The sequence below is a fragment of the Phyllopteryx taeniolatus genome, chromosome 7 (genome assembly GCF_024500385.1).
Source record: "Phyllopteryx taeniolatus isolate TA_2022b chromosome 7, UOR_Ptae_1.2, whole genome shotgun sequence".
NCBI lineage: Eukaryota > Metazoa > Chordata > Actinopteri > Syngnathiformes > Syngnathidae > Phyllopteryx > Phyllopteryx taeniolatus.
Genome location: NC_084508.1, coordinates 30,488,846 through 30,511,504, shown reverse-complemented (window position 1 = coordinate 30,511,504; position 22,659 = coordinate 30,488,846). Strand labels below are relative to the sequence as shown.

Below are 22,659 nucleotides of genomic sequence, written 5' to 3'. Positions count from 1 at the left end.
GACGAAGACGTGGCGTTAAATGTCTTGTGCGAAGCCGATCGATGACGTCATTGATCGGCTCGGCGACTTATGACATGAAAGCCGATCAGCCGATCAACATAAAATGCTAATTATCGGCCGATACCACCGATCAGATCGGCGTAAAGTCTAGAGGAAACCGGAGTACCCGGAAAAAACCCACGCAGGCACGGGGAGAACATGCAAACTCCACACAGGCAAGGCCGGATTTGAACCCGGCTCCTCAGAACTGTGAGGCAGATGTGCTAACCAGTCGTCCACTGTGCCGCCTTTTACAAATAATGTACTGTAGTACAAGAGAACACATTCACTTTACTTTCCCGTGACCTCATTCATAGATATCATACGCGGAGATAAGTATATAACACTCTGGACTGCTCCGTGTGTTGTTTGAAGCGTTCAATTTACCGTAACATGGGTGCTAATATTATTAGCATGTCCAAACGGGTTCCTCTGCTGGTCACTTTTATTATTACAGTATACAGTGGGGCAGAAAAGTATTTAGTCAGCCACCAATTGTCCAAGTTCTCCCACTTAAAAAGATGAGAGAGGCCTGTAATTTTCATAATATGTATACCTCACCTATAACAATACACAATATGAGAAAAAAAATCCAGAAAATCGCATTGTCTGATTTTTAAAGAATTTATTAGCAAATTATGGTGGAAAACAAGTATTTGGTCAATAACAAAAGTTCATCTCAATACTTTATTATATACCCTTTGTTGGCAATGACGGAGGTCAAATATTTTCTGTAAGTCTTCAAGGTTTTTCACACATTGTTGCTGATATTTTGTCCCATTCCTCCATGCAGATCTCCTCTAGAGCAGTGATGTTTTGGGGCTGTCACTGGGCAACACAGACTTTCAACTCCCTCCAAATATTTTCTATGGGGTTGAGATCTGGAGACTGGCTAGGGCACTCCAGGACCTTGAAATGCTTCTTACGAAGCCACTCCTTCATTGCCCGGGCAGTGTGTTTGGGATCAATGTCATGCTGAAAGACCCAGCCACGTTTCATCTTCAATGTCCTTGCTGATAGAAGGTTTTCACTCAAAATCTCACGATACATGGCCCCATTCATTCTTTCGTTTACACTGATCAGTCGTCCTGGTCCCTTTTGCAGAAACCCAACCCCAAAGCATGATGTTTCCATCCCCATGCTTCACAGTAGGTATGGTGTGCTTTGGATGGAACTCAGCATTCTTTCTCCTCCAAACACGACAAGTTGAGTTTTTACCAAAACGTTCTATTTTTGTTTCATCCGACCATATGACATTCTGCCAATCCTCTTCTGGATCATCCAAATGCGCTCTAGCAAACTTCAGACGGGCCTGGACATGTACTGCCTTAAGCAGGGGGACACATCTGACACTGCAGGATTTGAGTCCCAGCGTAGTGTGTTACTGATGGCCATTGCTACTTTGGTCCCAGCTCTCGGCAGGTCATTCACTAGGTTCCCTCGTGTGGTTCTGAGATTTTTGTTCACCGTTCTTGTGATAATTTTGACCCCACAGGGTGAGATCTTGCGTGGAGCCCCAGATCGAGGGCAATTATCAATGGTCTTGTATGTCTTCCATTTTCTAATAATTGCTCCCACAGTTTATTTCTTCACACCAAGCTGCTTACCTATTGCAGATTCAGTCTTCCCAGCCTGATGCAGGTCTACAATGTTGTTTCTGACGTCCTTTGACAGCTCTTTGGTCTAGGCCATAGTAAAGTTCGGAGTGTGACTGTTTGAGGTTGTGGACAGGTGTCTTTTGTACAGATAACGAGTTCAAACCGGGGCCATGAATACAGGTAACGAGTGGAGGAAAGAAGAACCTCTTAAAGAAGAAGATACAGGTCTATGAGAGCCAGAGGTCATGCTTGTTTGTAGGTGACCAAATACTTATTTTCCACCATAATTTCCGAATACATTCTTTAAAAATCAGACAATGTGATTTTTCTGGATTTTTTTTTTTTTTTTTTCTCATTCTGTCTCACATCGGTGAGGTATAGCTATGATGAGAATTACAAGCCTCTCTCATCTTTCTAACTCATTCACTGCCAGCCGTTTCCTGAGCAGGGAACCCCTAGACTGCCAGGCATTTTCGAGCAATTTCACTGATTTTCTAAGCCCCACAGAATATTATTTACTATGACGATGTAAACACCAAAACCACCAAATGAAAGATCAGACTCTCTTCTTTCATCAGTAAACAAATTTTTGTCTCTATCTTATACCGTTCTTTAGTAATCAGCAGTCAAATATAGGCTACTTTCAGCCAAATCTGTTTATGGAAGAAAAAAACGGAGAAAACAGCCTTTTTGTGAAAGCAGACTAGCAATCTAGCAGAACAATGACTGACACCAATATTTTTTTTCTTTGGTGAAAATCTCAAACATCTGAACATAAAACAACACTGAGAAAGTACTTTCGACTGAAAAATAATTTATTTACAATTATAACTATGTACAGAATTTACATTAGACAAAAATGCATGAACAAATGGGCCTCCCACATTTGCACTTTTTTCCTCCAAATTCTCCTCTACCGTTTGCTCAATAGTCCAGGTTTTGATTACCTTGCGCATAAAAGTTTTATCCACATCTTATTTTATTCTTCTGTTGGTATTGAATGGCATCTTGTGTGGTTGTCATTCTCCTTGAAACCAGTCACTACTTCTGCTCAAAGCAGAATCTGTGCGACCATACGGCGCACCGTATTAAAAGGCGCAGTCTAAGTTACGGGTGCTATTTCTGTATTTAACACATACATACGGCGCACCTTATTATTGGGCGCAGGCATGGTAAAACATACGCTATTTTAAAACATACGGTAGCATGCATGCACGCTAAAACATATGCTAGCATGCTAGCGTATGTCTTTAAAAAGGCAGCGGGAGAAAAACTGAGTTCAGTTGTACTTTGAAGTATTTAACAATTTACTCACGTTATTTTTTTGATCAATCCTCATTCTCAAATCCATCAAAGTCCTCATCATCTGTATCCGACATGAACAGCTGGGCAAGTTCTCTTCCAAACATGCCGGGTTCCCCCTCGTCATTTTCTGTGTCAGTCTCGTTGCCGTGCTGCTCCTCAGAAATTATGCCAGGTTTTACGAAAGCTCGAACAACAGTGCAAGCAGACACGTTAGCCCAAGCATCCACAATCCATTCACAAATTGTGGCGTAACTCGCCCGGCGCTGCCTCCTTGTCTTAGTAAAGCTGTGTTCGCCATCTGTCATCCATCGCTCCCACGCCGCTCGCAACTTCACTTTGAAAGCCCTGTTTACACTGATGTCCAGCGGTTGAAGTTCCTTCGTCAAGCCTCCCGGAATGATGGAAAGCTCAGAGTTATTGCCCTCAGTCGAATTGTGACTGTAGAGACGCTTCTCCCGGCTGTTCTTTGCTCATTAATCCGTTGCTCGAGTTGGTCTTCCAACTCGCATTGTTTCTGCGGAAACTCAGCTTGGTCTTCTTGACTTGGCGAAGCTCGTTTTCCTGCTTCCTCCACTTGCAAACCATGGATTCGTTGATCTTGAATTGTCTCACGGCTGCTCGATTCCCATGTTCCTCCGCGTAACTGATAGCTTGCAGTTTAAACTGTGCTTCGTAAGCGTGTCTCTTCGTAGGTGCCATTTTCAGGGATCCTTAGCCAAACGATGTTGTTTTGCACAATGCACACCCCGGCAGTATGTACCTACTGGGGGCATGCCTTTAGCGTCCTCTTTCACGCGCACCCTTCCCCCTTTAACGTCCGCATGCTGTCTGTTCTCAGTCACGTCCGCCTTTCCTCCACATAAACAGTGTGTCGGTAGGAAATGCTCCCAGTCAGTCAAGCGGAGCGCTCATCAAAGTCACACACCAACATTTACAGATTTTGGAACTCTGTGCACACATAAGGCGCGCCGCATTATAAGGCACCCTGTCCATTTTGGGGAAAATTTAAGACTTTTAAGTGCGCCTTATGGTTGTGAAAATACGGTACTTTGATTCAGGCTGCAACTGTGCCTGCCCGTTACAAGGGTGATGCAATAAAAACATCCATCCATTCTTTTTCAACTCCGCTTATCCTGGTTAGGGTCGCAGGGCGCTGGAGCCTATCCCAGCTGACTTTGGGCGAAAGGCAGACTACACACTGAACTGGTCGCCAGTCAGTCGCAGGACACATATATACACGGACAACCATTTGCACTCACATTCACACTGTCACTGAGTGGGGACTGAACCCACGCTGCCCGCACCAAAGTCAGGCGAGTGTACCACTACATCATCAGTGACGCAATAAAAACATAAAATAAATATATAATATAAAATGAAATAAAGCGGCACAGTGGGCGACTGGTCACAGTTCTGAGGACTGGGGTTCAAATCACGGCCTCGCCTGTGTGGAGTTTGCATGTTCTCCCCGTTCCTGCGTGGGTTTTCTCCGGGCCCACCGGTTTCCTCCCACATCCCAAAAACATGCGTGGTCGATTGATTGAAGACTCTAAATTGCCCGTAGGTGTGAATGTGAGTGCGAATAGTTGTTTGTTTGTTTATATGTGCCCTGCAATTGGCTGGCGACCAGTTCAGGGTTTACTCTGCCTGTCGCCCGATGATAGCTGGGATAGGCTCCAGCACGCCCGCGACCATAGTGTGGATAAGCGTTACAAAAAAATGGATGGATAATATAAAATAACAAATATTGAAGCCAGAATTTATTAACTATTACGATTATAGAGTAATGATTGTACTGCAATTGAACAGTATGCAGACTTATTTTGATCCCATTACAAAATATAACACAATAACTTTCCCGCGGCAATGTTCTTGACGAAATTGTGAAAATATGGAAATTCAGACAAATTTGCACAAATTGTTGTGGAAGTGAATTTCTATGGGTTGCCAGCTCAGGTACAGTAAGACATAATGTTGCGATGCAAAGAACCCAGTACATGTTCTTGATTGCAGGTGGAGGAGGTGAAGAGACACAGCCACTGTTTGGCGCTGAGCTCAGTTGGTCCCCAGAGCCAGACCTACTATATCAGCTATGACTCATACACAGAATACCTCCGCTGGCACAGAACAGCCTCAAAGGTGTGAGACTTAACCTTCTCAATGTTTGTAGTAGTTTCTTTTAACACTGATGTTGTTTTCAAGATTTATCACGATAGTTATAACTGAACACAATGGTTCTGTCCATCCTCCGCTGAATCAGATTGTGTCCCAGAGGGTGAACTCAATTGATCTGTCATGCTGCAGTCTAGAGGAATTGCCTACTCAGCTGTTTTACAGCCAGGACCTCACACATCTCTATCTGAAAAACAACTTCATGTCCTTGCACAAAGGGATTCCAGCACTTACAAGGTGATTTTCTAGGACACATACACCATACGCTGTCATAAAGAGTTGATGGCCTTTTTTGTGTTTCGAAACAGTGTGTTCAACTGACAAACAGTTAAGTTTTTTTCCCCTCTGTCCTTCTCTTGGATATAGAATGTCTGTGTTAGCTACTTTCCTCTTAACTGTGAACAGCTCAGAGTAAATTACAAATTAAATGCAGCACTTCAGCAGAGATTATTGATTATAGCACTGCGGCACCATATCGTCATTGCAGGTTTTGTAAACTGAGAACCCTCAGTTTGTCAAATAATGCGCTGTCTGAGTTCCCGCTGGCCTTATGTGACCTCTCCTCACTGACTGAGCTCAACTTGTCTGGAAATTGCCTTTCATCCCTTCCTGTGGAAGTTGGAAACATGCACAAGTAAGTTGTGAAAAAAAAATAGCAGCTTTCACTTCCAGTCTGAAGTTTGTTCACATTAATAATGTCCTTCAGGTCATACTTTGGTGATACACTTGTATAGCATTCTTTACTTTGATCTCATCCATTAAATATTGGTCGTTACATGGTGGCCTGTTTGGACATTGATAAGTGTCAATAGACAGATTTGTTTTTCAGTGCATAGTTGATTATGTTCAGGGGCACAATTTGCAAGAAACACACACAGGCCTGCCTTTACCGAATGCTGCTAGATAAACTATTGGGAATCTAGACGAGCTGTGAAAGTTAACACACATTCTACGTAAATCGCTGTTTTGTTTTGTTTTTTTCCGTTGATATACCAAAAATTCTTATTGTGGCTGCATCTATAGATTACATTTTCCGTTATTTATCTTTATCAGTATATCTAAATGGATTCCCCCCCCTGTACAATGACAACACATAACTCTCATCAACACAATGTTGAGGTTTTCAGAATTGACCATAACATATTTCAAGAGTAAAGGAGGAGGGAAAAGTGCTTTCCATTTTTGTCAATTAACCCGAAAACTATGTTTGCAGCCTGCAGACACTTATTCTAGATGCAAACCGCCTGAACTCATTGCCTGTGGAGCTGGGCTCCTTGGAGGCTTTGGTCTACCTTGGCTTGTCTTTCAACTGTTTCACTTGTATACCCCCTGTCATGGACAAGATAAGAGACATGGAGAGACTGTGTCTGGCAGGAAACCAAATCTCTGTCTTGCACATGGCCAGACTACAGTGGTTGTCCACTCGCCACATAGATCTCAGGTAAACCGTTGATCTTGGATTGATTTATTTACTTATTCAAGAGGTGTGTTTGCATTCCCCCCCCAATAGTATACCAGCATGCTGATTTTGTGTCTCAGGCTGTGTTAGCATCATTTTGTGACATCCTTAAAAAACAAAAATTACAGATTCTGAGTCAAATTGACAGTAATTAATGACGGATTAATATACAATAGTCCCGTCACAGTATCTACTGTATACTACTACTAATACCACTGTCAGAAATGTGAAATTTAATCATTGTAGCGTTGACTCGAGTCAGTGTTTTGATGACCAGTGAGTTAAAACGCTTGAGTCTTGGATTTAGGAGGGAAAGGCTTGGGACTAAACTTGACATGATGACTTGTAAGACTTTGACTATTGTTCATTTTATATGTTCGCTTTAAAGATCTAAAATTAATTTGTTATGGTATGCAAACGGATGCTGGAAATGCCACTGCCAAGATTTAGAGGATTGGCCTGTCAGTCAAACCACTTCCTCGTTACGGAGAGGCATGGTGCACACTTTAAAAACTCCCAAGTGTGATGTGAAATTTGCCTAGTAAATATCTGTAAATTCTTAAGCCTGTTCTTAAAGTCCATTTAATGTGAAAATAAATGTCTTCTAAATTTGACATAACACAGAGAAGTGTTTTGAACAACCCTGCCAAATTTGAATGATTAAAAAAAATACATAAATAAAAGAAATAAAAAAATAAAAAATAATCATGAAAGATCAAGCCTTCTTGCGTACACACCCCAACATGTTTGAGCAGCGAAAATATACCTGCTTAAAGCTTTTAGTGCCCGGTATATATTAAACCAGGTTTCCTCCTCGCTTGGCGTTGTCTGTGTGTGGGTCCACAAAACAGAGACACTTGAGAGAAAGCTAACCTTTTATTAAACACGGCTGGAGATATCGTTTAGCCTGTGGCTCACACTACATGACAGACATTTGAACACATACTTCCTGCATGTAGTGTTTTTTAAATTCAATTTACTTCTTTTTGAAATCAAAATGTTTTCCATGTACCGTTATTAACTGAATTGTACCCCATTTTAAAACCATTACTACTTCATGCAATTAATTGTTAATCTGACCTTTTCAAAGCACTTTTACACGTGGCTTGAGAGTAGGGCTGCACAATTATGGCCAAAATAATAATCACGATTATTTTGATCAGTATTGTAATTATGATTATTCCTCATGTTAGGGAAAAATCTTTATTTTTATTGCATTACTTTTAAACAAACAATATGTAACAGTTCTCAGTTCAAAATGAGTCTTTAAGAATAAATGATGATAATTTAAAAAAATAAATCTACCCAAAAAATCTACTTTAGCAAGGGCTAACGGAATAAATGTGTTATTACAAAGTGCAATCACAAATTGCAACTTAATGAAAGCAAATGTAGTTAATGCATAAAAGGCAATATTTTCTTACATTTTTGTCTTTAAATTCTTAGGCTGTAAGCGCCGACTTTTCATTTGAAAATCCCCGTCGATTTGGTGAATTGTCAAGGACCATATGTCTCTATTGTTCTGCTTGACAATTGGTCAGTCGTGCACGGTCACAAACTGCAAAGGACTCTGCTGTTGTGATTTCCCTCTCTTGTTTCGTTTTTCCTTGCTGCCAGCCCAGCCCAAAAGTTTAAGTCGAGGGAACCGGTACAACGATTGTTAATAGTGTGTTACCGTGACATGTTGCCTCTCCGCCAATGTGCTGAAAGAGGCAACTTCAAAATAAAAGTTTCATATATTTTTACATTGGACATTAATGCCATTCTAGGCTTTGATTTTGAAGTTTGCACTGGAGCGCAGTGCTGGAGCTGAATGAAGCTTTAACCATATATTAGCCTCCTGTGGCTGGATGACTAGGTTGCGGGCACTACTGCAAATGAAACACTTTTCATATGCAGCAATTCAAAGAACAAAAAATAAATAAATAAATCGCTGACGATCAGGCTTATTTAATCGTGGCAGCCAAAATCGCGATCATGATTAAAGTTAGATTAATTCGATCCATCCATCCATTTTCTGAGCCGCTGCTCCTCACAAGGGTCGCGGGGGTGCTGGAGCCTATCCCAGCTGTCATTGGGCAGGAGGTCTGACTGGTTGCCAGCCAATCGCAGGGCACATATAAACAAACAATCATTCGCACTCACAGTCACACCTACGGGCAATTTAGACTTGTCAATTAACCTACCATGCATGTTCTTGGGATATGGGTGGAAACCGGAGTGCCCGGAGAAAACCCACGCAGGCACGGGGAGAACATGCAAACTCCACACAGACTGGGCTGGGGATTGAACCCCGCTCCTCAGAACTGTGAGGCAGATGCTCTAACCGTTCACCGTGCCGCTTGTTTAACACAATACAGTGCAATTTCTTTATTAAAAACACAAAACAAATTGGAGTTGGGATCAGAGCTGTGTATATACACGACTCTGATTGGGATGGATTTATGGCACATCAATGGGGAAAATGGATTTGATTTCATATCGCTGGTGTCAAGCCGAAGCTTCATATTTCCAAATCTGTAGAATTGTGTCGCCCTATTCGAGAGTCAATGCCTTAACGTCAGGAATTTTGGATCATAACAAGCTAACATTGAAGGACTCACTGAGTTTAAAGACCCGATAAAATGAATTTAGAAATTTGTTTCTTAATGCATTATAAACGTTTGATGATAATTGCAGAAAACATGAGCTATGTAGTAGTCAATTGTGGAGATTTATTTATTATTATTATTTTTTTGGGTGTGGCTAAAACGAGGTCAATTGACACACTCAGGTCTGTCATGAGTCCTCCCCTCCCCCAACATACAAGAACTGAGCGCCTTTATTAACATCAGTGGTTATCCCAGACAGTTGCTAGTTAGTTAGTTCTAATTATTTTTCCCATTTCTACCACTAAAGCATCCAGTTAGCGAGCTCACTACGCCTCCACCTCCAAAATGTATCTTTCTTATTGCCACAATTTATACAAAAGCTCTGTCGTTATTTAAATTAAATTTAAAAAATGTAAATTACTTACTAGGCGACATGGTGATGACTGTTTAGCACATCTGCCTCACAGTTCTGAGGACTGGGGTTCAAATCCGGCCTCGGCTGTGTGGAATTTTCATGTTCTCCTCATGCCTGTTTGTGTTTTCCCCGGTTACTCCAGTTTCCTTCTACATCCCAAAAACACACATGGTAGGTTAATTGAATACTCTAAATTGCCCGTAGGTGTGAAAGTGAGTGCGAATGGTTGTTTGTTTCTATGTGCCCTGCGATTGGCTGGCGACCAGTTCAGGGTGTACCCTGCCTCTCGCCCAGAGTCAGCTGGGATAGGCTCCGGCACACCCGCGACCCTAATGAGGATAAGCGGTACGAAAAGTGAATGAATGAAATTAATTATTTTTATAATTATAAGTGTTATGTATTTTGTTATTCAGGCTAGCATCATATGTTGGAACACAAAGCATTGTGGATACCTACATGGGAACAGTACAGTTTTAAAATGAAGCAAATTTGAGTTAAAAAAAAATAATGTTCATGGACTAAATTAACTTTTAAAATAAAGTAAATTTAAGTTAAAAGCGGTAAATTGTGTAAATATGGTTTTAAATTGAAAATATGAAATTAGTTAATGAAAACGACATTTCAAAACCCATCCCAAAATTATTCTCCTGTTACAATGAGAGCACCGTGCTGGCATGAGGCGCCCCAGTTGGTCAGGTTTTCAGGTGAAATCATTATGCAGACAAGACCCTTTTAATTATTTATAAATATCATATTCTGCAAATGCGACAACTTTGAAAAAGGAAATTAGGACTGAATAAGATTTTCAGCAAACAGATTACCGGTATTCTCGTCTGGCTGTTTTTTTTGCGGAAAGAAAGAAAAACAAGTTTGTTGTTTGGAGTGTAAAACAAGTTTTTGATCGACACTCAGTATTAAACTGCATAATTATTATTAAAGTTATGGAATGAAGTGGTGTTCAATTATTATATATTATTGTTATACATGTACATGCATACATTACAGATTAGATAAATTGGCCAATGTCATTGTTTGACCTCATTGGTCTTTTCTCTTTATGAAGACCGGATACTGCAGGTAAGATTGCATTAAAAAGGTGACTTGACTTGATTTATTACAGGACTTGAGTAAACCTTTAATTTGACTTACCCAAGAGAAAATGACTTTGGACTTCCTTGAGAGTTGTGAGACTTGCACATGTGTGATTTGATACCATCTGTGACAACTGTTATTACTACTAATCTCTGTTACGTTCGCCAACAGTTATTTTTCGGGGCACTTCGTTTCCCCCCTTTATAGCAGAGTATTTACAGCTTTTCAGAAAAATAGAATTGAGTGCAAATAACACAGTAGGCTTCAAATGCCGTGATATAGCGACTAAAAATAGACATGCTCCAATTACCAGTACAAATCCGTGTGCTGGTGGGTTTGAATTGTCTGATCAGTGATATAGGGTCTAATGTATTTACAGATAATCAACGACCAGCTGATTTCCCACTGTTTATTATGTTCATTGTCGTACAGGCTGAACCGGCTTCAAAGTGTGACAATGGGAGACAAGCAGCAGCTCATCCACATTGTGCAGCTGGATCTGAGGGATACTGGTCTACAGGAGCTAGATGTCAGGCCTCTCTGTAAACTGGAGGTTCTTTACTGTGACAGAAACAGACTCTCCCTTGTTAGAGTCAGTGGACACAGCCTCAAGAGTCTGCATGCTGCACACAACGGTACAGTGCAAAGTATTAACAGCGCTTTGCTCTTTCTCCTTTTGGTTATGGTACAGCCTTATTCTGAGAGACTTTTTTCCCCCCTAAAAAATAATCTACACACAACACCCCATAAATTACAATGGGCCTCATTCACTAACAGTGTATTCATATATAATGGTGCTTAAATTGTCCACACGCACGTTTAATGCACAAATCTGTGATTCATCATTATGTTCGTACTTGAACATCTGCGTACTCTACAAACAAATTTAGAACCTCTTCAGACCATGTGTATGCACAAATAATGACAGATCAGCTTTTGAAAAAACGTCAAACACATCCTTTACCCAAGATGCACAATTTATTGAAACTACAGTCATTTATGAGAACAATAATTTTAACATTAATAACTTAAACCGGGAATTTGCTAATAGGTTGACTGATTTCCTAAATAAGGGTGAAAAGGACACTTCTCATCACTTTTACCCTTGTTCTGTTCAAGCATATGTGCGTTTATTTATGTATCCAGCGCTGGCTGTCTGGGTGCAATATGATTTCACTCAACGAGCAGGAAATTTGACCGTTTGCATTTTCAAGTTTATCCATCCATCCATCCATTTTCTGAGCCGCTTCTCCTCACTAGGGTTGCGGGCGTGCTGGAGCCTATCCCAGCTGTCATCAGGCAGGAGGCGGGGTACACCCTGAACTGGTTGCCAGCCAATCGCAGGGCACATAGGAACAAACAACCATTCGCACTCACAGTCATGCCTACGGGCAATTTAGAGTCTCCAATTCATGCATGTTTTTGGGATGTGGGAGGAAACCGGAGTACCCGGAGAAAACCCACACAGGCACGGGGGAGAACATGCAAACTCCACACAGGCGGGGCCGGGGATTGAACCCGGGTCCTCAGAACTGTGAGGCTGACGCTCTAACCAGTCGTCCACCGTGCCGCCATTTTCAAGTTTATCCAAAGGTTATTCTTTCAAATCCGTACGATAATCTGACTAAGGCATGATACACACGAGGATTATTTTCAAATATACATTTTAAAAAAAATAATTTCTATAGACCCCACACATGAAGATAAATGAATCAGGCATTTAACAGTTTTTTGGTTGTATTGTGTGTGGTGTGCTCCAATAACCTCGACACGGAACACCAACGCAAATTTTGTTACGCCGCCGATCTCACGTGATCAGGGCCATTGTCATCAAAAAAGACTTGCTTTGGAAAGTACTTCTTGCCGTCTGAGGAACCCACTTTCATACAAAATACGACATTGGACAGGATATTGTTTTTGTTACCCCGCCTCTCGCCCAAAAATACAGACCCTTTCCAAAAAATTTGAATATCATGGAAAAGTTTATTTATTTCCATTATTCCATTCAAAAAAAATTAACTTTCATAGATTATAGATTCAGGGCCCACATATTTATTTGTTTGTTTTTACATAATTTGGGATTCCAGCTCATAAAACTGACAAAATCAGGAAAAAAGCAAAAAAAATTCAATACTGTGAAGAAATCAGCCCAAATTTTGCAGGCCATAAATGTTTTAAATAGGCTTTACACGATCAGGGTTTTTGGGGCCGATCAGCAAGTTTAAAAAAACGATAACTGATCACCGATCCGATCACAAGGTTGAGCAATGTGGTGTCTCTTTAAATGACTTGTTCATTTACTGTATATACTTGTGTACTTAATTGCTCAAAAAATTATATTTACAATAAATAATGTATCTTTGTTCCTCTATGTATGCCAGTGAGGCATAGTGACAGAACAAATTATAAATGCTCTTCTATTAGATGGCAGGAAGCACATTCAGTAATTAATGTATCCACTTTTTGTGACATTTTTGTTTGTTGGTGTGCCGTGGGATTTTTCAATTGTAAAATATGTGCCTTGGCTCCATAAAGGTTGGAAATCACTGCTCTAGTCAGATCGTGTTTTCTAATCAGTCAGGTCAAACCAACATTACAACATGACAGAAATAATGGGTGCTAACGTACTGTAATTAAATTACTTTATTGTAATTACTTCACACACACCAAAACATTAGAGCATGATTCGACAGAACGCCTGCATGTTTGCTTGCAACCGTTAGTCCTAGCACTAGCTTGCTAGGCTACATAACTTTTTGTTGCCTGCTTGCGAGCGGTATCGTATTAAAAGTACGTAAACATACATCAAGCAATCAATAAATGAACGTAATCTTCCAAGCACCGGTGACCACCAGCACGTTTTCCCCCATTTTGTTCTTATAATACACGCGTCGCAATGTCGTCGCCATGGTAATGAGTGTATCCGGTCGTGTTTATGAGTTGACAAGATAAAGCCCCGTGATCGTAAAAGATGGGATGTGTTGGTATCTGAATCCAAGATTTTATTGCAGTAGTTTGAGATACTGCAATCGCGAAAGACCAAATTTGTCTTGTAGTCTGATCCACGCATTACATGTTGTCTGTCTCAGAGGTGTTGTCAGTCCCACACCGCTGACATGTTTTTTTTTTTTTAATACTTTATTGGTGGTCAGATATTTGCAGTACTACGTCAAAAGACACACGACAAGGCTAAAAATAAAATGGCTTTTGGATTCAAATATACTGTACACGATGGCGACGCGGGGTAAATGTCTTTTGCGGAGCCGATCAATGACGTCATTGATCGGATCGGCGAATTATGACATTAAAGCCGATCAGCCAATCAGCATAAAATGCTAATTATCGGCCGATACCCTTCAGGCCGATCAGATCAGATCTAGTTTTAAATTGAGTGTCACACACTAATCATCGATTCAACTCAAAGCACCTGCACAGGTTGCCCCAGGTGTCTTTAAATTGCTTCAGTTTGGTTCATTTCTCTCAGTTGGGTTCAATATGGGGAAGACTGCAGACTTGTCAACTGGCCAAAAAACCATCATTGATACCCTTCATAGGATGGGTAAGCCACAAAAGTTCATGGCGAGGTCTTGGTAAACTCTGCTTTCTTCAATCCAAGGTCACCACAACAGTCTTCAGAATGTTTTAGAGAACTTCATGATTCTTTCCGCTGAGGATCTGTATGGAGATGCAGATTACATCTTCCAGCAGGACCTGGTCCCTGCCCATACCGCAGGAAGCACCAAAACCTAGTTTGATTGATGCCCATGCCATCACCGTGCTTCACTGGCCAGCCAACTCGCCGGATCTAAACCCCATTGAGAATCTATGGGGTATTATCAAGAGGAAAATGAGGGGCACCACACCCAAAAACAAAGAAGAACTGACAGCAAGTATCAAGGAAATCTGGGCTTCCATAACTCCCAGGCAATGCCACAGGCTGATTGCCTCAATGCCACAGCAGTGATTAAAGGAAAGGGATTTCCAACCAAGTATTGAAGATTAACATATCGTTTCGTTTTAAATTGTGGGCCCTGAATCTATAATCTGTGAAAGTTGAACTTTTTGAATGAAACTATGGAAATATATAAACTTTTCCATGATATTCAAATTTTTTTTTGGAAAGGGTCTTTATGTACGTTTTCAATTCAAAATTAATCTTTAAATGAGAATAAATGATGGATTAAAAAAAATAAATGTACCTCCCAAAAATTCTACTTTAGCAAGGGCTAACTGAATAAGTGTGCTGTTACAAAGTGCAATCACGAATTGCAACTTAATGGACACAAATACAGTTAATAGATAGAAGGCAACAAATAACATTCGGCTGCAAGCACCGACTTTTCATTTGAAAATCCCCGTCGTCAATATAGTGAATTGTCAAGGATGGTAGGTCTCCGTTGTTCTGCTTGACCATTGGTGAGTCGTGCACGGTCACAAACTACAAAGAACAAAGTTTCCCTCTCTATTTACTCCCAGCGTTTTTTATTGCGGTCAGGCAAGCCAAAAAGTTTAGGTCAAGGCAGCTATAACAATGACTGTTTGCAGGGCGCTTCTTTGATTGGCTTCATTCCGTTCCATGTCACAACTCATGGCGTCATGACTCAGGGAGACGTCAGCTTCCCCCACACACATGAAGAGTTTTGGACATAAATATTGTACACGTTCATTATTTAAGATTGTTTGCCCCTAACTGTTTCAGACCCTAAGATCGGGACAGATCCACTCTTAAATGGATGAATGGATGATTACGTGTAGAGTTTTTAGGGAAAAAAATATATTTAATTTTGGAAGGAGGCTGTAACATACCAAAATGGGGAAGAAGTGAAGTGCTGTGACGCTAATGATCAAAAGTAATTGATATTGTGTTTATAATTACAGAGCTGAAAGAACTGGAAGTGCAGCCTGCCTCAGATAATCTGACTGTTCTGGATTTGTCCTGGTACGAAGACTCATTACAAAACATATGCCTTATTTACAGCGGAGATCAGAAGCATAGAATATGTACTTGTTTTTAGGTGAACATTGACTGTTTCTATTTTCCAAAAGGAACAAACTAGGTGTCGTCCCTGATTGGGTGTGTGAAAGCAGTAGACTGGAACTTTTGGACATAAACCATAATTCTGTTACTGAGCTGCCCATACGGTGAGTATAATCACACACACAAATACACCAATAAAATATAAACTTGTCGAGATCATTATATCAGCAGAAGCTCAAGGAATGTAATATATAGAGCGTACGGCCCAAACATCTATTTGGACTGAAGGATATCGTATAGCACACTTTGTTTGTTGCTGTGTATTGGCTAGAATAGAAGAATAAGAATGTCTTTGTCATTTTAACAGGTATAACAAAAGTAGGGGTATTCTCCAAAGGTGCTGTTAAAAAAAATGTCACGTCAATGTCCATTCAATATTGCCACCACATAGGCATAGGAGGCACGTCTTTTGGAATTGGATATAGTCATATAGTAGATCTGTGACTTGGAAAAACGTCAGTGCCATTCTCTGCTTGCATTGCTCCACAGCGCCCATAAACAACAGCGGCCATTTCTCAAACTAAAAGACTTTGTCGACGGCAGTTTAAGTGACAAATGGAAACTATTTTTGGACACATTGTTCAGTCCGGACGGTCCGTTTTATGAGATTTGTTATATCGACGTTTGTTTTATTAAGGCTTCACTGGATTTGAACCTGTGCATTATTCAACTTTTAGAAATAAAACAGAAGTGTATAAAATGCGTACATCCATGCTGGCTGGCAACATCTACTTCTACTAAGCCAGCCAGTTACTTTAGCTGCTAGTTAGCGGTAACTCCAGTCTCCACCAATGTCTATTATTGCCTCCTTTTTTGTGGTGGTGTTCAGGCTCAGGTTGTTGTCCTAGAATCATGCTGGAAGCCACTCCATATTGTCCAGGTATGTAGACTCATCCCCTCTGGTTATGAGCTTCACTACAATCAACAGCAAGCTTAATGATGCTGTTGCTGGGATGAGTCAGGGTGCAGGCTTGGGTATAAAGTAGGGGGCTCAATACAAAGCCGTGAGGGTAGCCGGTGCTGAGGCTGACGACTGTGGGGACATGAGGGCCTACTCTCACCTTCTCTGGGCGGTTTGTTAGGAAGTCCCTGATCCAGAGGCAGATTGATTCAGATATTCCCAAGTCGGACAAAACCAACACTAGCTCTCTTGCTACTCCCGGTGTGTCAGGTCAGTGTCCAGGACCAGGACAATGACGTCCTCCGTGGACCTTTTGGCCCTGTAGGAAAACTGGTGAGTGTTTAATCCGGGGGGAAGGCAGGAGGTGATTTTCGAAGCACTTAGTGATTATTAGTTTGAGTGCCAATTGACCGTAGTCATTTAAGCTTCTGATGTTGTTCTACTTGGTGAGTACGACGATGATGGAGGACTTAATGCAGGAAGTGACAATTGCCTGACTCAGTGACCGGTTAAAGAACATGGTAAAGATTACAGCCAGCTGAGCCGCACGGTCTGTCCACACCTCTACGGAGATGCAATAAGGGCCCACAACTTTCATTGGTTTCACCTTGCACAATGTGCCACTCACCTGATGCTCTTCTGCTGTGAAGAATTTGCTGCTGTGGACCGGTGGGTGTGATGAGTCAGCCTCTGGTGACGATACCTCAAAGCGTCCAAAGTGGTTTAACACCTCAGCCAATTGGGCACCGCTGACATCCTGCTGGGTCTCTAGTTTGTTAGGTGACAGACACCTCACCACATCTGCCTGGAGTTTTTTCTGTCAAAGCTCAAGTTAGGTTGGCTCTGGCAGTGCTGTACAGCTCCTTGTTATCATACCTGAAGGCTAGTGATGTTACGAGATGTGCCGAGTCTTCGAGGTGTGTGTCGAGTAATGGAGGGGGCGTTTCCGCAAAGCCCGTAGCAAGGCTTGCTTCATTTAGGTGCAGACCCGGAAGTGATGATGTCCGAAGTCCCGCTGCCCGGCAGTACCACGTGACCGATTCGGGAAGCGCTTCAGGGTTCGCCGTGAGGTTTGACAGCAATCTCAGCCCCTCATGCAGGCTCCATTCAAAACGTGTGTGTGTATGTGTGTGTTTTATATAGCGTTGCGGTCAGCTCAGTTTGGATAAAGACTATGTAGTTTGTATAGGCTAATAATAATAATAAGTTTGGAGAGTGTTGATAGCAGTTTGGACATAGCTTGGACAGTCAAGATAGCGAGCAATTCCAGTCACGTCACTCCTCGGAATCCTTGGAAAGAGGCTACCGGCCGCTAACCCGGCACCCTGGTCTAATAGCCCACCGGTTGGTGCACTCTACTCTCAACATGTGGCATGGTGGTCGCCTGAGTTCGAACCCCAAGCAGGACCACATTGCATAAGGAAATGTCATTGAGGCTTATCAATTACCTTTGTTTCTTCTTATTTTATTCATGGAGAAAGTATTTATTGTGTTCACAGAAAGCAAGGTAAAATAAAATCTCACTGGCAGAGGAGAAATTACTGTACCCCAGTTTAAAAATGTTGCTCTTGAATGAATCACTTAACACAAAAATGATGATAAACTGTTATTTGTAAATAAGCACTTTCAAAATCCTCTGCCCTCTTAAGCCCATGCCATTTTCCCAAAGTGACAGAAAAACATTATACAACCTGCCATACCAGTGATGATGAACATTTTAAGCACAAAGAATATGTTCAAAAATAATATATTTTACACTTTATTGTTGGGAAATTACTTGGTCAAACATTGTTTTGTAATACATAGTCATTCACGAGAGCCAAAAAGACGCAAGAATGCAACGCAGCACATACTGTATGTGGTAAAGATACAGCTGCCTGTGATTATGCACATGGCCAGCAGGGAGTTTCGTGTGCAATGAAGCATCAAGAAATGAACCATTACTCGAACCAATGGCTGAAGTATTACGATGCTTCATGAAGCTTCATCTCGCCATCACTACTGAAGACCATGTTCTTCTCCCTGAGCAAGTACTGCACCTGCATTTAACAGTTATGAAGTACAGGTCTAGAGAAGAGTTACTGGTCGTTATTTGTGTCGGTGCACCAGCTGTTTTGTGTAAAAAGTTATCTTCCTCTGCACTTACAAAGTTTACAGTCTGATACCAAGCTCAATAGTGGCTTCGGGGATTGATTGATGGAGCCAAGTTTCTATGATTGTTGGCACACAGCAGTCCTTCAGTGTTGTTTGTAGAAACCTGTAGTCTCACTTCATTCATCTTGTTAGAAAACGCTGGGAAGCGGTGGCTTGGGTGGGCTACTGCGTAGCCTCTCTAGCGTCTGCGCTTCCTTCTCCACTCTCCCCTGTATCGATAATCCATGGAGCTACAGGGCTCTGCTGTTGTTTGCCGATATTTTATGTTAATTGATATAATCAGTCGTAGCTGTCCGCTTGCCGTGTAGTCCAATCCTTATGTGTTTGGTGGTCGTCGCATTGGTTTTCAAACCCTAGCATACACAGCTCACACATAAAAGAACACAAAAACAAGCACCTAACAGTGGAGCAATTAGCAGCATCTTCCTCATGCTCAGCCATCTTGGAAACTCATGGCTTGAGTGAACAACATAAATTATTTCAAAGTACTAGCATTGTAACCATGCATTTGAAGTTACATCTCAACCAAAAAAAACGTGGTATTGTTTAGCTATGTGGCTTAAGTGTCCGTTTCACATCCAATAATTGTCTGTTGTTGATTAAAAGTTAAAGGTAGATTATTTATTTACAGTACACAAAGAGACTGAGCTTAATGTGTTTGTGTATCCTAGGTTGCTATCTATTGGGAGCCTGAGAAAGCTGCTAGCAGGCTGGAATTCTCTAAGCCAGCTGGGTGAGAGCTTGGAGAGATCACAGTTGGAAATCTTGGACCTGCAGCACAATCATCTGAATGAGCTTCCTAACAACTTCTTCATCAAAGCCCAGAAGTGAATACATCCCCTCCTTTGTTTTTATTTTTCCCCTCCCTACTACACTAATATTGGTACTGTACTGTTTTATGGGTTTTATTACAGCTTGCGGTACCTTAATGTGTCAGCCAATAAACTGGAGAGCCTCCCTGATGCAAGCCTGTCATCAGAGGACAATTCAAGCAGCCTGGAAGAGCTCTATCTGACTAACAACAGCTTGACAGACAAGTGTGTCCCTCTCCTGACTGGACATGGCCACCTCAGAGTTCTTCACCTCTCTTTCAACCAGCTGCAGACCTTCTCTGCCAGGTAAAATAAAAGATCTGTGTCTCAAAAAGTCACCCTGATAGCGTAAAGGACCTTGATATGTGTTCCATTTGACTGAAGTTAAAAAACAAGTCAAACACCATTAGTAAATGTGTGAAGTCTGCATGCTTGCATTTTGCCTTTGAAAATAAAATAAGCATTCTTCAAAGGGACTCCACGTAAACACTAGAAATATCATCTTTTGTTGCTATGTGTTTGCAATTAATACAAAATTTGTTAATGTACTGTATTTTAAAATGTATAGAGGCATCCATGTCAAAATAAAGCACAATTTGCAATACAAAGCCCATGCAATGACAAACCATCTGGATTTATTCCCGGAGGAAAGAATAATGTCCCAAATCATACTGCGAAAGCAACCAAAGCATTTTTTAAGGCAAAGAAGTGGAATGTTATGCAATGCCCAGATCAATCACCTGACCTGAATCCAGTTGAGCATGCATTTCACTTGCTGAAAGGAAAATGGCCCCAAGAACAAGCAGGAACTGAAGACTGTTACAGTAGAAGCCTGGCAGAGTTTCACCAGGGATAAAATCCAGCATCTGGTGATGTCTGTGCATTCTGTGACGACAAAGGATTTGCAACAAAGTCTTAAAAAGCAAGTTTGATTTATGATTATTAGGGTTGGGCATCGTTTGAATTTGAGCGATTCCGGTTCCAAACGATTCTCGATTCCAATTATTTTCGGGGGCTGGGTCAACAAAGTTTGCATGGTTTGAATAAAGGGTGTCCAAATTATGAACCTCCATTTTCCTAGCAGCTCGCAGCATAGACTAAAATTAACATTTGACTCGAGGTTCTTTATTACCAGTATCAATATCAAACATATGAACTCCAAGGCAATGTGTGTGGACCTAACCGAATTGACTTAATATTCATTAATTAATGTTTCAACTAAAAGTTAAATATAGCATTGTTAAAATAGTTAATTTAACAATGCTATATAGCTGCCCCTGTATTTTGTTTCATCATGTCAAATGGTTTATATGTGCAAGTTTTAACTTGACTTCTTGTTTTAAGCTTGTAGCCTTTTATTTTGATGGGTACGAACCAGACCTCAACATTTTGGCACAAAAAGTGACTTCACATGGCCTTGTGATTTATTTATTAATTTTTTTAATGGATGGAACCAAATGCTATAAAATGCTGATTCCTTTCCCTACCCACCGATGAGGCACAAGGTTAGTGTTTGTGATAATGTGAGACGTCTATATGAATTTTGTCCCAAGTCATTGTAATGTAAAGTTGCTACGGTGAAGTTTTAGCCCAATGTTAAGCTTTTTTTTTTTTTTTTTTTTTGTCATCGGTGCTTACGTTGGTTTGAAGACTAAAATAAATGCGAAAAATCATCAGTGTAAAAGTGCAAGCAACTGTTTACCTTGTTAGCTGTCTCAGTGACGTATTTTATTGTTTCACTCACCCAGTTGACTGAGAGTTGACTTGACTGAAGCTCCGCGCGGTGTAGGCTGAGGCTCGGACCGCGTGAGACGGTACTCATCGTGAAAGCCTCCTTTGAATGCACAATATAATCATATTCCAAGTGTTGCACTGAGGAAACTGGTCATTCATTTTAACAAAGTTAAGACACACTTCTGTTCGCCGCCGCCACCGTTGGGCACAAGGACGTCATCGTGCGCGTTCTTCTTCGTTGGTTTACGCCGCTTCTTCGTTGCTTTTCGCCACTACTTCTTAGCGGCTGGAGGACTAGGAATCGAAACTGGGAACCAACATTTTTAAATTTGAACGGTTCCGGGAGAACCGGAACGTTGGTCCCGGTTCCATTCGGTTCTCGATTCTCAATGCCCAACCCTAATGATTATTTATTTGTCCCATTGCTTTTGGTCCCTTAAAAAGTGGGAAGCATATCTACAAACTTCTGTAATTTCGACACCGTTCCCCCGATTTGGATGGGAATACCCTCAAATTAAAGGTGAAAGTCTCCAGCTTCATTTCAAAACCGTTGCGGTGGGGTGCAGTGGTTTAAAACCAAAAATAAGAGAATTGTGTCAATGTCCCAGTATTTATGGACCTGACTGTATATGATGTAACTGCATTCTGTCCCACTGTAGTAAACTGGCACAACTGGAGCATCTCGAGGAGCTAGACCTTAGTGGTAATAGACTGAGGACTGTGCCCACAACCATCTTGAACTGTCTGCACCTCCAAACACTTTCTGCACACTCCAACTGCCTCAGTGCCTTTCCGGAGGTCCTGCAGCTGCCTGAGATCAAGGTTAGTAGTCACTATGTACAAGTGTAGTTATTCACTTGGCAGGCATGAATTGTGATTCGAGTCAATATTTAAATGTCAGTGATGGCTACAACAACAACAAAAAAAAGTTTCACTTTCAGCATCATCATGTTTGGCTTAAGAAGTTGAAATGACAATAAATAAGTTGCATTTCTGGGGACTTAGACCCCTATCTCACTGGCCTGGAGACGAGTTGGCGACCTGATGATGACTCGAGTCTCTGCTGGTTGCGTCTCTGTCTCCGGATCACCAGGAAATCGCGCTGAAATCGAACATGTTTAATTTCACTGAAGAACCTTTGGCGTCCTATAGAGAAAAATCTTAAATTAACTTTATGTCACATACAGTGGGTACGGAAAGTATTCAGACCCCCTTAAAGGTTTCACTCTGTTACATTGCAGCCATTTGCTAAAATTCTTTAAATTAATTTTCTTCCTCATAAATGTACACACAGCACCCCATATTGACAGAAAAACACGGAATTGTTGAAATGTTTGCTGATTTATTAA

The 22,659-nt window shown here is 41.2% G+C and overlaps 1 protein-coding gene across 3 annotated transcripts in view; it reads left to right on the top strand.

The window, feature by feature from the left end:
* The window catches only part of LOC133481210 (PH domain leucine-rich repeat-containing protein phosphatase 1-like), a 40,018-nt gene that overhangs the window by 7,623 nt on the left and 9,736 nt on the right, over positions 1-22,659 (top strand). The window contains exons 3-12 of one of the 3 annotated variants that reach the window (XM_061780308.1): positions 4,956-5,081; positions 5,203-5,351; positions 5,602-5,748; positions 6,328-6,555; positions 11,104-11,306; positions 15,550-15,610; positions 15,718-15,813; positions 19,436-19,591; positions 19,679-19,882; positions 21,970-22,132. In XM_061780308.1, the coding sequence (XP_061636292.1) occupies positions 4,956-5,081; positions 5,203-5,351; positions 5,602-5,748; positions 6,328-6,555; positions 11,104-11,306; positions 15,550-15,610; positions 15,718-15,813; positions 19,436-19,591; positions 19,679-19,882; positions 21,970-22,132 (1,533 nt within the window). The remainder of the gene's footprint in view (positions 1-4,955; positions 5,082-5,202; positions 5,352-5,601; positions 5,749-6,327; positions 6,556-11,103; positions 11,307-15,549; positions 15,611-15,717; positions 15,814-19,435; positions 19,592-19,678; positions 19,883-21,969; positions 22,133-22,659) is intronic. The other 2 variants (XM_061780310.1, XM_061780311.1) reach the window with 2 other exon arrangements.